This window comes from Pochonia chlamydosporia, chromosome 5 (assembly GCF_001653235.2).
Source record: "Pochonia chlamydosporia 170 chromosome 5, whole genome shotgun sequence".
NCBI classification, from domain to species: Eukaryota; Fungi; Ascomycota; class Sordariomycetes; order Hypocreales; family Clavicipitaceae; genus Pochonia; species Pochonia chlamydosporia.
In genome coordinates, this window is record NC_035794.1 from 1,261,857 (window position 1) to 1,278,364 (window position 16,508).

Below are 16,508 nucleotides of genomic sequence, written 5' to 3' on the forward strand. Positions count from 1 at the left end.
CTCTGCTGACACCGACTATTACAGTCTCCAGGCCTGTCTTGCAAAACACCCCCTGCACGCTACAGTTCCTAACGCGCAAACGGTGCCGAGCTGTCCTGAAAACCCTTTGTCAACAGCCTGTACCAGCCTGCCTCATCAACGCCCCGGGTTGGCTGATTTCGGGGTCGCCTTTGCGATTCTTGTTGGAGATCTGGACACTGAGAATTTGCAAACTAACTTGCCTGATCTCTGCATGAGATTTCTGTGGCTAAGTATGCTTGTTCATTCATACATGAGCTCGTTACATGAATAAGTCAGATCCTTACGCCTCATAACTAAGGGCTGGGGCCAAGGGTAAATGCCGATGCTCATGCTAGACTGTAAGTGCAAGAGGTGCTTTCCTGTTAATCGCGAGGATAGTTGTGTGTACGTCACAGGTAGCATTTACGAGAGTGGATGATAGCCATTCGGTCTCCCCGCCATGCGCCTCTCTCCTCTAATATGGGATCAGGTGTGGGTATATTATGAAGATGGTATATATCGGTATTCGAATAAAGAAAGAGCAAGAATACTGTAACGGGGCTTACGCAGTTGACATGCAGTTCTGTGTGCTTGTCGTCATGGTTTATGACAGCCTTGTATCATAGGCTCACCATGAGCGGGGTATTGTGCAGAAGCTGAATCTATCAACCATCTTGGTTACCAGTATCTTGCAATCTACGAGATAAGCTTCGAAAGCAAACGATGTCTAGCCATCAGACTGGCCGTGGTCGTGGTAGATATACAGATCGAGGTGGAGGCGGAGGACGTGGACGCGGACGCGGATGGGAAGCATCTCTCCAAGTACACGACACTAGCAGGGCACCAAGGGGCAGGGGCCGTGGCCGTGGTGGGTCATGGGAACTCCAAATCTACAGGTAGCGTATTTTCTAGTCTTCCTAGAACTCTTAGCTCATTGACAAGTATATCTGACTATATACGGCTTCCAGCCAAGGTGACCAGACGGCCCAGGTAGATACCAACGTGGCGCAGAAAGAAACAAACTACGAGACCGCTGCCAAAACTGTGAACAAGAAAAAGTTAGCTGCTCTGGGCGCTAGATATCCACCACGTCCAGGGTTTGGTACCCAAGGCAGGGCCGTTGTCTTATGGACAAACCATCTACATCTGGCATTCGATGGAAATCTACAGCTCTTCCGTTACAGTATTAGAATACTTCCAGAACAAGGTGACCGACCTCCGGTGGGCAAGAAAGCCAAGCGAGTTATCCAACTATTACTAGAAGAACACTTCCCCCAATACGGCCAAAGCATTGCCACGGATTTCAAAGCAATCCTTATCAGCAAACAAAATATTGAAGTTGCAGAGGAATACAACGTATTATACAGATCTGAGGATGAGGAGGAACCGGCACCGAACGCGAAGCGTTACCGTGTTCAACTCGACTCCACGGGTTCGGTCACAGTTTCTGAACTCACGGACTATCTCACATCTTCCAACTTTGGCGCACTGCTGTCGTCGAAAGAAGAAACGCTTCAGGCTCTGAACATTGTTCTAGGTCATCACAGTAAAGACGTTCCGCATATTGCTTCTGTCGGGGCGAATCGCCACTTTGACTTGACTTCCCCGGATAAGCAGAACCTGGGGGCTGGGTTGCTAGCCATCCGTGGGTTCTTCGTCAGTGTGCGTGCAGCGACGGCTCGTCTACTAGTTAATGTTCAGGTTAAGCATGGGGCATTCTACGTTGATTACCCGCTTGATAGGTTGATGACGGAATATATGGCTGTGAATGGGCCAAATACTGCTAGATTGGCGAATTTTGTGAAAAGGGTTTCAGTCAACGTCACTCATATTGTGAGGAGGAATAGGGCTGGGGAACCTATCAAGCGGATCAAGGTGATACGAGACTTTGCGCGGGTTGACGATGGTAGGAACCAGGAGCATCCGCCTATTGTGCCGCACTTCGGAGCTGGTCCTCGGGACGTGAAGTTCTTCGTGACGGACACAGCGGGATCGACAGCAGGTCCGAGTAGGACTGTACCTGGTGCCGGTCCTTCGACAACTGGGAAGTCGAAGAAGAAGAAGGCGGCGAAAGGGCCAACTGGCCCGGCAGTCCCAACTGCTTCGCAGGGTCGATATGTTAGTGTGTACGACCACTTTAAAAACAGTAAGTCCAACTTCCTCGGCTTCCTTCGTTTCTATATCAACTGCAGAATTTCGACGGACTAGCTTAGCTAACTGAAAAGCGTATCACATAACGATCCGAGACCCTACGCTGCCTGTCATCAATGTGGGCAGCCGTGAAATGCCTTCATATCTACCTCCTGAAGTTTGCGTGGTCTTGCCGGGGCAGCCTGCAAACAAACAGCTTACACCATCTCAACTTCAGCAAATGATCAAGTTTGCTGTACGCCGGCCCGCTCAAAATGCACAATCCATCACGGCGTCTGGAGTGCGAACATTGGGCGTGGATCCTATCAACTCTACTCTAGTATGTTTGACACCATTTTCGTCTTTGGATGTAGCTAACTTCCCAGGCTGCCTTTGGAATCCATGTATCGAGGAACTTGCTTGCCGTACCCGGCCGGGTGTTGAACTGCCCAGCCGTCAAATACAAAGGCGATAAAACTGTTGCATCGAGATTGGGCAGCTGGAATATGCAGTTTGTTCAATTTGCGGTGCCGAAGCAGTTGTCCCGTTGGACATGGCTTTGGATATCCCTCCAAGGCATGCGCGATCCATGGCGAAACATCATGGAGTTGAAGTCATCGTTGGGTGCCTTTCGGAATGTGCTTCAGCGGTTAGGTCTAGTTACGGCTGAATGCCTTGACGGGATTCACATCACGGTAAATCAAGACAATGCCGATTCAGAAATTGACACTGCAATCCAGCGGTTTGCCAAGGGTAAAAGCATACCGCCCCAGCTGCTCCTTGTTATCCTACCGTCGGATATTGCAGCAATCTACAAACGTGTAAAAGCAGATTGCGATGTCAGAGGGGGTCTGTTAAACGTGTGCGTGGTGGCTAAGAAGTTTTTCAATGCCAACGAACAGTACTACGCCAATGTTGCCATGAAGGTGAACCTGAAGCTCGGCGGGCAGAACCACTACGTGGACAAATCCAAGCTCGGGATCTTATCTGAAGGGAAAACCATGGTTGTGGGCATCGACGTTACGCACCCGTCTCCTGGATCTTCGTCGCAAGCTCCCAGCGTGGCTAGTATTGCGGCCTCTATAGATGGGAATCTCGCCCAGTGGCCAGCAGACTTGAGAATACAGACTGCTCGGCAGGAGATGGTAGCTGGGCTGGATGCCATGTTCCAGGGACGACTACGTCTTTGGAGGAAGCACAATGGCCGCTACCCTGACAACATTCTCGTGTGTAGGGACGGCGTGTCAGAGGGACAATACGACCAGGTTCTTGACCAGGAACTACCAGCAATGCGCAGCGCCTGCAAAGAGATATACCCAGCAGACGCTACGAAGCAAGGCCTTCCACATTTCACAATTGTAATCGTCGGGAAACGCCACAATACTCGTTTCTATCCGACAAGAACCGAAGATGCAGATCGGTCTGCAAACCCTCAAAACGGAACTGTCGTGGATCGCGGAGTAACAGAGGCTCAGAACTGGGACTTTTTTCTGCAGGCTCACGCTGCAATACAGGGCACTGCTCGTCCTGCGCACTATTACACCATTCTAGATGAGATATTTGCTGCGCGGCCGGTCAAACTGCCGTTGAGGAACTCGGCGGACGTTTTGGAGGATTTGATGCATAATATGTGTTATCTCTTTGGACGGGCGACCAAGGCTGTTAGCATTTGTCCACCGGCTTATTATGCGGATCTTGTTTGTGATAGGGCGAGGTGCTATTTGAGTGATTTGTTTAGTCCTACGGCTTCGACGAGTCCTGGTGCGAGTGTTGCGGGTGATACTGCTGTTGGTGATGGTGCTGATAGGAGGTTGGTTGAGATTCATGGGAATGTGAGGGATAGTATGTTTTATATCTAGGTTGGGTTGATAACAGGTTTTGTTATTCTAGATTGAACTGGTTTGGGGTGTGTAAGTGGTTTGTCTTGGTTTGGGGTCTGCTTTTCTTTTCAGGATTTTTTATTCCCCGTGTTTTACTTATATCCAAGATTGTCTATCACAATAACCGCAAATTTGATGCTTCTGGAGCTTAATTTTGTTTGTAGACTTCATAACTATGGCGGAAGTTGATGTACAAACGTGAATCTCGAAATGTTTAGGATGCACCTATTTCTCGGGATACCGGTATATCCCCGAATAGTACCTTTTGTAAACGAGTTTGGTTTACTTAAGCCGCGTGCTCTTTTTTGCCAAATCTTAAAGACATTGGCAAGTACCTTGATCAGCTTGTCTGTATTCGCTTAGCTCTACGGTGTGGATAGACGGTTTATTGACTAGTAATCATTGAGGATTGAGAATCTAGAACTTAGGACCATTTTCTAGCTGCTATTATTTTGTAAGTCTTTACTTGGGTAGCCGAAACTCTACCAGATGCAACATGCATTTGCCGTCCTGCAAGCCGCCGCCTCCTTGCCATCGTGATCTGCGGACTACCCCCTACAGTGTGATAAAGCGGCGCAGCTCTGGCGCTGTATTTTACAGCATCGTTCAAGTTCAATATAGAATGGCAACCAATGCTTGACCAGAATCGGTGTGTCATCCATCGTCACTCAGCTGACGCCATGAGGCTTGCAAAAAGCAATCCCATCGCGAAGTACACAGTTGTGCTACAACATGATAAGCAGAACCATTAAAGTCGCGCCGCCTTCACCCTCCATCTACCAAACTAAGCGAAGTATTCATTATCTAATATGCGTACACAACCTTGGCCATGAAGCGACGCTGCCTCCGGCCATCTGACTACACCGTAGGGTGGATATGTGCCCTCCCAATCGAACTCGCGGCTGGGCAAGAAATGCTGGACGAGGAAGATGATGACCCTCTTGAATATGATGCAGAGTCTGACCTGTACACATTTGGTCGCATCGGCGAACACAATGTCATCTTGGCATGCCTACCAGCCGGACAGACAGGGACGAATTCTGCCGCTGCGGTTGCCACACGAATAGCATCAACCTTCACGTCTCTCCGCTTTAGCCTCATGGTAGGAATCGGCGGAGGAGTTCCCAGTGTGATATCAGACGTACGGCTGGGGGACGTGGTGATCAGTCAACCTTTCATGCAACATGGGGGAGTTGTGCAATACGACTTTGGCAAGATTGGAACCAACGGTCACAGCATGCGGACCGGAGCACTCAACGCACCTCCCGCGATCCTTTTGAAGGCAGTTTCGAAGTTACGAGCGCTTCACTACCGGGGACGTAGCAACCTTGCTGCCTATCTATCTACTTTCGACCGTTTAGAAGCCTTCAGCCGTGATGCGGCCGGCGCGGATATATTATACGAGGCAGCATATAACCACGTGGGAGGACCAACATGCCAGCAATGTAGTCAAGAGAAGGAAGTCAAACGCCTTCAGCGAATGCAAGGCCCAGTTATTCATTGTGGTACCATAGCTTCGGGCAACCGAGTTATACAAGATGGTATTACTCGGGACAGGATTAGCGAAGAGCTAGGCGGCGTGCTGTGCTACGAAATGGAATCGGCAGGTTTAATGAATGCCTTTCCCTGCCTTGTGATTCGAGGAATATGCGATTACGCCGACTCACACAAGCACAAGAAATGGCAGCCATATGCTGCGGCTACAGCAGCCGCTTGCGCTAAAGAGATCCTGTCACTTGTACCGGCTAAAGCTTCTACGACAAACACTGGACCATCATCTGAAGAATACGCGAGGCAATTGTGTCAGATTAAGTTCCCGTCGGAAGAAGTTGTCAAATTGCAACAGGGGATTAAGACACTGCAGGAACAGAGCAAATCCCTGCATCAACAATATGATACATCTATGACAGTTGGACAACAACATCTTCAGGCGCAGTATGCCCTCCTGCAACAGCTACGTTCCAATCTAGTGGATCTTAAACATCAGGCACTTGAACGTGAATTACCTCCTGAGATCAAGTCGAATGCCTATGTGACGGTCTTTGACGCCGAAAATCGACCCTTGCGCTTCGTTTTTGACACGATGAGTTCTCAAAAGGTGGGAGAGACTTTTAAACAAACATTTTGGAAGAATTCTAACGAATCATAGATAATGAGTGCTATGAAGCGTCAACTAAAAGATGTCGAGTTGGATAATATGCGGCGAGGAGAGTGGTACATCCGTGACCGCAGGGAGAGAGCCTCTGAATCCACGGAACTTTCATCATCACTCCTGAGGGTACGCCTTATCTGCTGTAGAAAGCTTACGAGTCCATATGCTAACTTCAGCAGGCTTGTCAATGCCTAAACATTTCTGTTAAGTTTCGCCTACCAAATAAATCGTCAACACTATGTCCAGTGTGCCATTTAGAGAACCCTGGTGATTCTGATCAACAGGTGACATGGTTCGTATTGCCATCTACATGACTATCGGGACAGTTAGCTGAGACAGAGTAGCCAAGGTTGCGGACTCCAATATTGCCGCATCGAAGACCTTGAGGAAATGCCTGTCGTGAAACAAAATTCTCAGGCTCAATTGAGCATAGAGGATGCTCAACATGGACATCAGAAGGGTCCGTTGTTGACAAACGACAGTTCACAAGATCTACACACGGGCGGCAACAATACGAGTCGCAACAGTAACTTAAAGCTTGTGAATACCTAGTATTGGATCCGGCTGTTTCCATTGTGACGGGTTCTCCAGGGATAAAATACCCCAAGACTGCCTAACTCGCCTGTATTGGCTGTGTTATCGGGCAGTTGACCAAATCTCAGTCCCGGTGAGGAGAATTTGGGATGTGAAAATATTTTCGAACTCTAACCAAACACGGGGCTGGAGAGTATCGAAGTTGACGATTTACTCAGGTTCATTTGGTCCGGTCTAATGCTACCTATCATGCATCCCACAACAAGACGTCCTTGCTCGACCGCCTCAACATGTTCGCCGTCTATATCTCTGATTGATGCTACTCGCCAAAGTCACAATGACCCAGCCTCTCCTGAGTATTGTCCAATATATGTGCCGACCATGCCATAGAGTCCACAATTTCCGCTGGCCAGCAATAGTTCGCCGCTGGCATGTCCGTAAACGACAACGACTGACTAGATTCTGCGGACTCTAACGAGGTTGGAAAGCTACTCAGATCAATCATCTGTTCAGCAAGACCAAGCGTGCATTCGGCCCCTTCAGCTCGTGTTGGGGAGCCTTTCAGGCCTATATTGCCCGAATCTAGTCAGACTTAGCATGTATGTTCAGCAAACGGCAACAAAGGACGAGTACATACTCCACCTAAGGCTATACTCCTTCAGAGCGTTCATCATATCTCGTGCTACTCGTGCCCCGGATGACTGGCTACTCAGGGCGTCAAAGACTTTGAGGCACGTTTCTGCATCGTCATATAAGCCGGCAATGTCATACTCAGCGGAGGGTTCGTGGCCGATAATCACGAAAATACTAGAGACGAGTAATATCGAGCTTGCGCAAACTAAGCACGAGATCATCTGCCACCATGGAAAGCTGCTGACGAGAGCTTCCTTGCTGGAAATGCTGTGAAGTAATCGCGCAGTTTCGCGCGCTTCTGAAATGCAAGTTCTTTCATAGGCGTTTATTCGCCAATCGAATTGAATGGACGTGTCTGCATTGTTCTCATTCATAAGAAGTGGGTGACACAAGTATGGTCGGTATATCAATGCTCGAAGGTGGTGGTACTTGATGGCTAGCATGTTTCGCTACACATGGTTATTAGTTGGGCTACAACATGAGAAATACAGTGCTTATTACCTGTCTCTTGAAGATGTCCGATTGCTCAAAGGCATGACCTAAGTCGAAGCGAAGAAATCGTGGTAGTTCTGCCTTCCATTCCAGCAGCTGCCGGTCAAGATTATTTGTATTCGAAAGCTTGTCTGCCGTAGACTGACTACGCTTCGGACAATATAAACTGCGGAGAACGCGGCCTACAATGCCAGAGAAGGCAATCACTGCTAGGAAGTAGTCGCCTGTGGACGGGATGTCGTGGTCCCCTTCCTCGATGCGATTCCCGTCCCAGTCAATCTCAGAGTCACTCACACGAGATGGCAACGGGACGTCGAAATCATCATCGTGGATTGCAGGCGGTCGGCCTAGCTGCAAGGATAGAAGACGATCCAGTACGTAGAGTGAGTACCATATTCGGCGCCGTACTTCCAGCTCCGAATGGCACAAGTCCTGATTCTCAACGTGTAGGCCTATAGACTGTGCTGCTCGAATAGCTTGTCCAAGTATTGTCCAACAACTAAAAAAAGGTCAGGATTCTGCTACCAACAGTCTGAAGTGGCCTAACCTTTCAGTTCTAGACGCAACCAAGAGATAAAAACACCGTGCAAGCAAAAGCGAGACGTGGGCTATTGATCGTTCCTCAATACTTGTTGGCGTTATCTTGAGTGCTTGCAAGAAGTATTTTTCATGCGGTGAATTCACGGCGTCTCCGTGGTCGAACAATGAGGTGTACAATGCTCCGATGGCACATATTGTATCTAAATAGTTAGCATGAAGAGGTGGAAAACGAGTAGCCTCTACTTACATGTAAGTGCGGTCTGGGTGTTGTTGCTCTCATTCTTCTGCTTGTCGCCGGTGTATATCCTTGAATACTCCTCCATAAATAGCGACTCAGGGATAAACGGATAGGCAACATGAATTGTGGAAAAGTAAGCATCAGTGTACGGTTTGGCGTCTTCGGGAGATGGCAAATAAACGCTTTGAATGGAGGTATCAGACATTGTGCTCTCGTCCTGGTCATATCTATCGAAGGCCTTATGCAACACGCCAGGGTCATCTTGGGCTTGCAGGAAAGATTTCACGAGATTAAAAAACCGCAGGTCGCTCACTTCACCCAAGAAGCTTGGAGAGAGTCGCGCGTCTTTGCCGTGCAGGTCTTCGTCACTACCAGTAATCCCACTTTGTCGTCCGGCTTTTGCGCCAACGATAGCAGAGACATGGTCTACTTGCAACTGTTCCTCTCCATATTTGGGGGGAACAACGTCTTCCAAAACCGTAGCAGGCGAGCCCCGAGATGTTTCTTGCTGATAAACAGTCTCAGATACTTCCTGTAGCCGCCTGGAAGGACTGTCCTCTATGCTGGTACTCATTCTTGTACGCTGACGAGGCTTTTGTGGACGATATACACAAGCATATCCGTAACCCCGACATCTGCTGCATTCAGGTTGCTGCCCGTCGCACTGCGTCAGGCCAGTCAGTGATAGATTGCGTGTTGGAGCTCCCGAGCCTTACCTTGGACTTGAGGGACCTGCAGCTTTGGCAAGCCTTGGTAACTCTCTTCCTCTTATACTCTGTATTCATGGTCGGCGACGGTATCGCTCTCTGAATATGTGACTGCGTTCGATGAACGCGATAAAGTGGAATTGAACTGGTGAATGCGTACAGTTCTACGGGGCCACAAACCCAACGTTTTTACTCGAAAAGAATAGAATACTCAACATCATAAACTCTTGTTACCCTCGGGATGGTTCTCCCTTTTGTTCCATTCCTGTAATAAGATCTCACTCATTCATTTCCAGACACGACAGCCCCATTGTCTTGTTCAGTTACAGGCTCACAAGCGCCAACTACTGTGCTCAAAAATTTCTTGACCGGCTATACCGATAGACGTATATTACACGCGACGGGAATATGGTACTGAGGCTTACACAGCCCGCTTAATGGAATATCATGTGAACAAGCAACGCAAGTGATCTGGAGAAACCCGAGTTACGTGAGAAAGTCCGCTATAAATGACAAACCCAATGCCGTCGGGTACAAAACATAGTGGCGTTAAACACTAATAGATCTGACAAATGGTAATTGTATTCTTTTTGATACTGTAACATGGACAGAAAGCCTACCACGACTCGAGGCTGACAGTGGAGGCATGGCGTCCATTTTGGGCTTTGGACACGGATTACAATGCTACCATTTGGCCTGCCACGAAAGTCTGTCCTTCGGATAATATCCTGCGGCTGGATGCACTAGACGGGTTGTGCCTCTCATGATGTCATAAGGTAGGATAATTCAGGTTTCAAGATGCAACAACATGGGCGCATGCTGACATGCAGGAGCAGTTGCTCTCCCATAGAGACCTGCGGATATCTGAATATCCTATGATGTCAGAAGACCCAAGGAACATTATCTTCTCAGCGTTGACTAGACGAGTTGGGCTGGTAGGAAAAAGACAGGCTTTGGTTATGTAACTTCCGCGATGAAACGGCTCGCTTCTTGCGGATACATGAGTCGTAGTGGCAGCGGTGTCGTTGCCAGGACCTAAACTTCATCACGTTTATTGGTTAATGCCTATCGATACATCAACCCGAGGACGGAGGAGCCTGAAAAGAATTCCGAAGTCTCACTTAACTTATACTCCTGTTCTTACTCGACACTCAGCACTAGTTGTACTCGTTTAATTAGTTGCAGTAAGACAGGTTCGAGCAATATCACTCGATTATCTTTACATATCACTTAGCAAGCCCGCTGCTTTGTCGGTGGATTACTGTGTTGCAGGCTAATTGGCCTTGAACTACCTGAAAGAAACCCGTATAAAGCATGTCGCGAGCTCAGAGGAATATTAACATTGCTACCAGTCAGCCCTCTAGGAGTTGCGTTGCCACGTTCCAGTTTTCAGGCCAAAGCACCTTCATAGGCGCGTGATAGTAAATCCTTCACGAGTATGCTGCGTATGCTTGGCTATAGCCGAGGAACGCATTTACACTAGCATGATATAGCACCAAAGGAATTTGATTGCGCGTTTAGATATGACTCTATACCAAGGGGCAAAACTTTCTTACAATTTGGCATTCGATGTGATTGTGTGCTTCAAAGTTCATCAGGGCCTACCAGTCTGCCTCAAACATTGCAAACGAGTAAAGCGCCACAAACCCACAACCATGGTCAGTTAAACGCCTCCAAATCCACCACAACCCAGCAAGAACCCTTGCTACAGAGAGTTTGATCCTTGGGATCTACAGCTATTGGCCTGCCGATCAAGTTTGTTACATGAATAAGGTGTTCCTATGTTCTCGTTTGACTTTTTGCCGTTTCCGTGCCCCCTCCCACGGGGAAAGCAAGTGGTCGACAACCTTGATGCTCACTAGGTTCTCATTTTGAAACTGCCTCAGTCTTATGTGGTAAGCCCTAGTTCAGTGGTTGAAGCCCTGGTTGCCTCTTGCATGGGTCACCAGCATTGTGGTTTCGCGTGAGACATGGCTTGCTAATGCTGCAGAACTTGCCTCCAAAAGGGTAACTCTGTTGGTAGCAGTTCCAACCCATTGACTTCAACTTGCATCAAGAGAGTTGCCTGCCCTTGCCCAAACATCTCCCACATGCATCAATGCCATACCATGCCCTACTTCACTGTTCCACTGTAGCAACCCTCCCATGGCAACGCTAACGTCCCAGTACTACGGCGGTTGTCGCGTGCCGGAACAAAACGGGTTAGGTGAAGGGACTTCGCAATCAACCCCCTGTAGTCTTACACGAAGATATCCTGGTAGCTTCACCATACAGGCACTAAACATCAGCCTTACCAGCTTACCCCTGGGTGACTCTCACCCGTTTTCTTCAAATTGTGTGGAGACATGAACTGCTGGCTTGACGAACTCGGCAGTTCATTGTCCCCACGTCTCCATTGCTTAATAAACCCGTGATCACCCTTTGAAGAACTGCCTCTAGAGACTCGACTCCATTTGACGTACCTGCATGACCTGATGATTGTAAAGCCATAATGTTCAGCTTCGTGCGGGCAGCCTCGAAGCTGGCTGACACACACAGCGTAGACGCTGGTGTTCCCAAACAAAAGTTGAGGCTCATGAAGAGTCCCCTTGTGGAGATCGAGGAGAAGCATTTGGCGGAGCCAAATTTCAGCCAGTTTGGAGACCGGTATAAAGACGATGCTCCGGAGTTTCAGAGAGTAGGTTTGGCCGAATTGTATTGAGTCAATGGATTCACTTACAAGAAAATATGGTGCTAACAAGCCAACGAGTAGCATGAGGAGGCGAACATGCTCGAGGTCTTTTTCGACCTCTTCTTTGCGGCAAATTACACAGTCTTTTCCAAGACGCAATCTGTAACGAGCGGACATAGAATTGCAGCATATATCGGCTATTTCAGGTTTGTTATCCTGAAGCAAATACTTATCATCTGCTAACTTGTGTTAGCGTGCTGTGGTTTACTTGGCTCACTGTCGCTCTTTACGATGTTCGATTCGTCACAGATAGCATATTCGGTACGGACCAGCCTCACATGTCGCCAAGATTGTATCTAACCTCTTGTCTCAGAACGAGTTGCGCGAGCAGTCCATCTCGGCGTGATGGTCGGCTTCGCTGTTGTCGCCCCAAACTTTAAGCCAGAAGAGCCGCACCAAGGGAGCTTGCAAACAATGTGTATGACAACTCCCCCAACTATGCGTCAACAGGATATGGGCTAACGGTTTCCTAGCCTTGATATTAATGTCGTCTCGCCTATGTTTGGTAGCAGAATACGCCAGCATATTATGGCACGTTCGCAAGTTCCAAAAAGTCCGACTGGCCTTTTACGCACAAGTATCGATTCATTTCATCGCAGCGATGGTATATCTCGGTATCTCATTCCGTTTAGAACATCGGAGAAGCCACGTCTTCATTACGTGGTACATTGTTAGCGCGCTGGAAGCGGTGCTTTCTTTTGGGCTGGGGTTATTCTTTAATGTTCTTAGCTTCACGAGGACACACCTCATGAGTCGGATGAGTCTGTTGACCATTATTATTCTGGGTGATGGTATTGTGGTGTTGGCAGAAAAGGTTGTGACCATTGTCAAATCGCCAGATGCTTGGAGTACGTGAAAGTCAACTACCCTTCGTATCAAACACAGGCACCTAACAAACCTATCTAGATCCCCTAATCATAGGAATTGTCACCGCCGGCGTCGCAACAACCTACTTCGTCTTCCTCGTCTACTTCGACTGGATGAAGACACGACACCTTCCCGCGCTGAGACAACAGATCTGGACAATCCTCCACTTCCCCTTCCACCTCGCCATGGTCCTCTTCATGCAAGGCTTCACGCAATTCGTCATCTGGTCTAAAATCGTGGACGTAGTGAACCACCTCCGAAGTGACTGGATAGTCAACGACCCCAAGGCCCTCACCCACGCCACCAGCGCAATGGTACAAAAGAACATATCGGACGAAGTGGAAAAGTTCTTCAACGAGTATGACCCGAAGTGGCAGACGCTGTACGATACCACACAGACTGCTCTTGCGAATATTACGGACATCCCGGACTCGTACTGGCCGCAACTAGCCAAGTTTCTCAACACTCTTGCCGAGAAAGACTACCCGGCTGAGAATACGACTGACTTCTTGTCCAATATTTTGAGTACGCTTTTTTCGGCTATGCAGAATAGTCTGTTTACGACGTTTGATATCGACCTTGCGCAGGAGTTCTTTGACCAGGATCAGAATAAGAATGTGAGCATCGATGTAGCTGGGGGTGGGTTTGAGAACAACGTCAACTATGACACGTGGGATAGGTACCAGCTTGTGGTAAGCCCAATTCCTACAGTCCCTATATTTTGCAACTGTGATATGCTTTTGCTATTTTACGGTATCAATACTGATGATGTCTAGTTCTCTTACGGTTACATCGCCTCCGGAGCTTGTCTCGCGTTCATGACCCTTCTCACAATTGTATCTCGGCTCACACCGTGGAAGCCGTGGCCGGTCATTCGAACAGTCATCAACGGCCTCTTGGCTGCTGGCGTTGCGCTTGTTGCCCTCCTGGCAGTGAATGGAGAAAAGTTGTTCGATTACCTTCTCAGTCCTTGGCTATTGCCGACGATTTGTCTCGTGTGGTTGGCAGTCTTGCTCCTGACGCACACGCATTCAGCGCCGCCGTTGTTCTTCAAGCGGAGTGCGACGTTTCTCGTTGGACGGAGGACGGGGAATTGCGAGTGCTGATGTTGATGAGCACCGCTTTAGTACATATTGCATACGAGTTGATGTCCAAATGGCACGGGTGGGAGGAGGATTAACAATGATATATGGCCAGATACAGCGTAGAGCACATACAATAACGATAACACTTCATAATGATTTATTCAACTCCATATAATGCAAGACTATTTAATCATCCGTGTTCATATATCTGTGCTTCTTGCTCCCGCCATTTTTCGCGCCACCCTTGAAGTGCTTTTTGCTGCTCCCTGCCCGAGCGTCCTTGGGGTCTATACCATTTTCCAACGCAACAACTGTTCGAGCTTTTCTCCCGGACAGAACTTTGCCGGAGGCTTGGCCCTGCTCGGTGTATTTATGGTTGAATGGCATATTCAAATGACCCTGTGACCGGTCCGGGCCAAAGAAGCGTGCGTCAAGTTTCTCCGTCTTGGGTCCGGCGGGAATGGCCACCATGTCGGAATCCACCGTCACGCTGTCGTCGTCTCTGAGAGACATGGACTCAGTTGCAGCGATGAGGGCAGCCCTCCGTTTCTCAGGGAGGTTGAATTCGCTATACAGTTCGCGGTTGAATGCCTTAGCATCCTCAATCCCGGGTGGAGGATGCACAAATAGCAGCTTGCCGTTGACGTAATCCTTCAAGACGTATCGAGCGGCTCTGGCCTCGTCTGGCTGACCCAAGCCCTGAGTTTGGAAACCCCTGGCTTTTGCATATGCGCGTAGTAATTCCTCTGAAGTGGGAGTGCCGGTGCCTCCCTCCTCAATGGGACGAGTCTTGATTTGAATACCGTAGATGGCTTCAAGGAATCTTTGTGGGATTCGCTGAGTGACCAGTCCAACGGGGCCAGTGAATTCTCTCATTTGATCAATGGGCAATACACCATTGCATACTAGGTCGGCCTTGGTAAAGGCAAAGTTGGGAAACACCAGACCGGGACAATCGCATAGAATAACGTTCTCGCTGAGGTGGATGGTCTGGAAGTGCTTTGTTTTTCCGGGTGTTGATGAAACAGAGACCTTTTTGGCGCCTATTAAAGCGTTGATGGTGGATGATTTTCCAACATTTGGGTAGCCAACCAATCCTACTTGTAGTTTATGGTCCGCAGCTGTGAAGTCAGTTAGCACATATCTTTCTATGTTATAAGCATTTGCGGAAACTCACCAGCATCTTTGGGGGCATGTTGAAGGAAAATATCCTCCAACTCCTCAACGGTAAGAATTTGGATATCCTCATCCTCATCGCCGCCAGCTGGAGCACCTCCGTCATCCTCGCTTTCTTCCTCTGACGAGTCATCGTCCCCGGCCGGCTGCTTTCCGGCGCTGCGAGATGATGGCTCCGGAGTCTCATCCTCCGACTCACCGTCTCTATCACGCGCCTCGATTTGCTCTTTAGCCAGCTGTGCCGAGAAGAATTTATAAGAAATTCCGGCTTCCTTGAGATGCTTCGCCCATGACTTCCTTTGTGCCAAAGTCATCATATCCGCTTTGTTGATCAAAAGTAAGTTTTCCTTCTTGGGATCAATATCCTTGACGTAGGTCTCTAAATCCTCTGAGCGGAAGAGCAACGGATTTCTAGCATCCACAATCTGCACAATGAGGTCGGATCGCTCAATAACTCTCCATAATTGACGCCAGACTTCCAAATTTCGTTCAAAAGGCGTCATCAGTAAGTCGTTGTTCTCCTCCAGCTCAGCCAATCCTCTCCTCCAATTCAAAAAAGCTTCTCTTTCTCTAACGTCCAGTTCCTGTGCTGTGGTGGTAGAATCCCACTTGGGCCTCCTAGGAACGGTTAGACGAGCTCTGTGCATTTTGTGTTTGCCAAGAACATTGCGCTCCTCAGTAGCAGATAGGAGGTATGGGTTCTTCTGGTCGGTGTGGATGATTTTGACATTGTTCATCTTCTCGGCAGTAAAATCGGTTCCCGCCAGCTCCGCCGTGGCCAAAAACTCGTCCAACGCGCCCTGCTCCGTGACGGAGCGCATTTTGACCCACGAAGCATCCTGCTTCTCATTGACAAGATATTGTTCACCAGTGGCATGGTTGGTTCTTGTAATGGCCGACTGCTTCTTCCTCTCACTTCCCTTGCCTTTGCCGAAGCGATCGTTCATCAAGGCATTGCCCAGCCCCACGCTCTTCTTCGATTTTGCCAGAACCATGCTGACGATTGTGATTTGCCGGCGAATACTCAGAATATGGCCTTGTCCCGGAAACAGTTGTCTTCCCGCTTGTTAAGCAAACCAAGCCTGGGGGAAGAATGTATTCACCAAGATCTTTGGTGTGAAGGATGGAGGTTGAACCCAGGCGACAGACTGGATTCTTCACTTGCCCGCATTGGAGGGCTGATTAATGCGTCACAATGGAGGGGCAAATTTTCTGCGATAGCTCAGTGAGCAAAATTGGCACTGTACATAACTGTGGATCTGTGCAGGATCTGTACAGTACTATCGTATCGCACACGGTACAGAATGAGGGTCCAAATTTTTTTTGTGACTGCGGCCCAAATC

At 48.7% G+C, this 16,508-nt stretch overlaps 4 protein-coding genes across 4 annotated transcripts; 2 read left to right on the plus strand and 2 right to left on the minus strand.

The window, feature by feature from the left end:
• Positions 1-723: 723 nt before the first annotated feature.
• Positions 724-6,506, plus strand: VFPPC_05678 (RNA interference and silencing protein; the record flags this gene model as incomplete). The annotated part of the gene is made up of 8 exons (XM_022428472.1): positions 724-896; positions 969-2,146; positions 2,226-2,470; positions 2,517-3,972; positions 4,880-6,108; positions 6,160-6,288; positions 6,342-6,446; positions 6,504-6,506. The coding sequence occupies 8 exons, from the start codon at positions 724-726 to the stop codon at positions 6,504-6,506; spliced, it is 4,518 nt and encodes a 1,505-aa protein (XP_022284275.1).
• Positions 6,507-7,015: 509 nt separating this feature from the next.
• VFPPC_13888 (transcriptional regulatory protein GAL4) lies at positions 7,016-9,173 on the minus strand (the record flags this gene model as incomplete). The annotated part of the gene is made up of 5 exons (XM_018291660.1): positions 7,016-7,278; positions 7,334-7,778; positions 7,831-8,320; positions 8,369-8,561; positions 8,609-9,173. 5 exons carry the CDS (start codon positions 9,171-9,173, stop codon positions 7,016-7,018), a joined length of 1,956 nt encoding a protein of 651 aa, XP_018141717.1.
• A 2,624-nt stretch (positions 9,174-11,797) lies between these two features.
• Positions 11,798-14,010, plus strand: VFPPC_16209 (low temperature requirement A; the record flags this gene model as incomplete). Its single annotated transcript, XM_018293962.1, has 7 exons — positions 11,798-11,983; positions 12,059-12,183; positions 12,231-12,298; positions 12,351-12,455; positions 12,511-12,885; positions 12,944-13,596; positions 13,681-14,010. The coding sequence occupies 7 exons, from the start codon at positions 11,798-11,800 to the stop codon at positions 14,008-14,010; spliced, it is 1,842 nt and encodes a 613-aa protein (XP_018141718.1).
• A 165-nt stretch (positions 14,011-14,175) lies between these two features.
• On the minus strand, positions 14,176-16,160 carry VFPPC_05681 (ribosome biogenesis GTPase Lsg1; the record flags this gene model as incomplete). Its single annotated transcript, XM_018284834.1, has 2 exons — positions 14,176-15,110; positions 15,167-16,160. 2 exons carry the CDS (start codon positions 16,158-16,160, stop codon positions 14,176-14,178), a joined length of 1,929 nt encoding a protein of 642 aa, XP_018141719.1.
• Between the last annotated feature and the right edge of the window lie 348 nt (positions 16,161-16,508).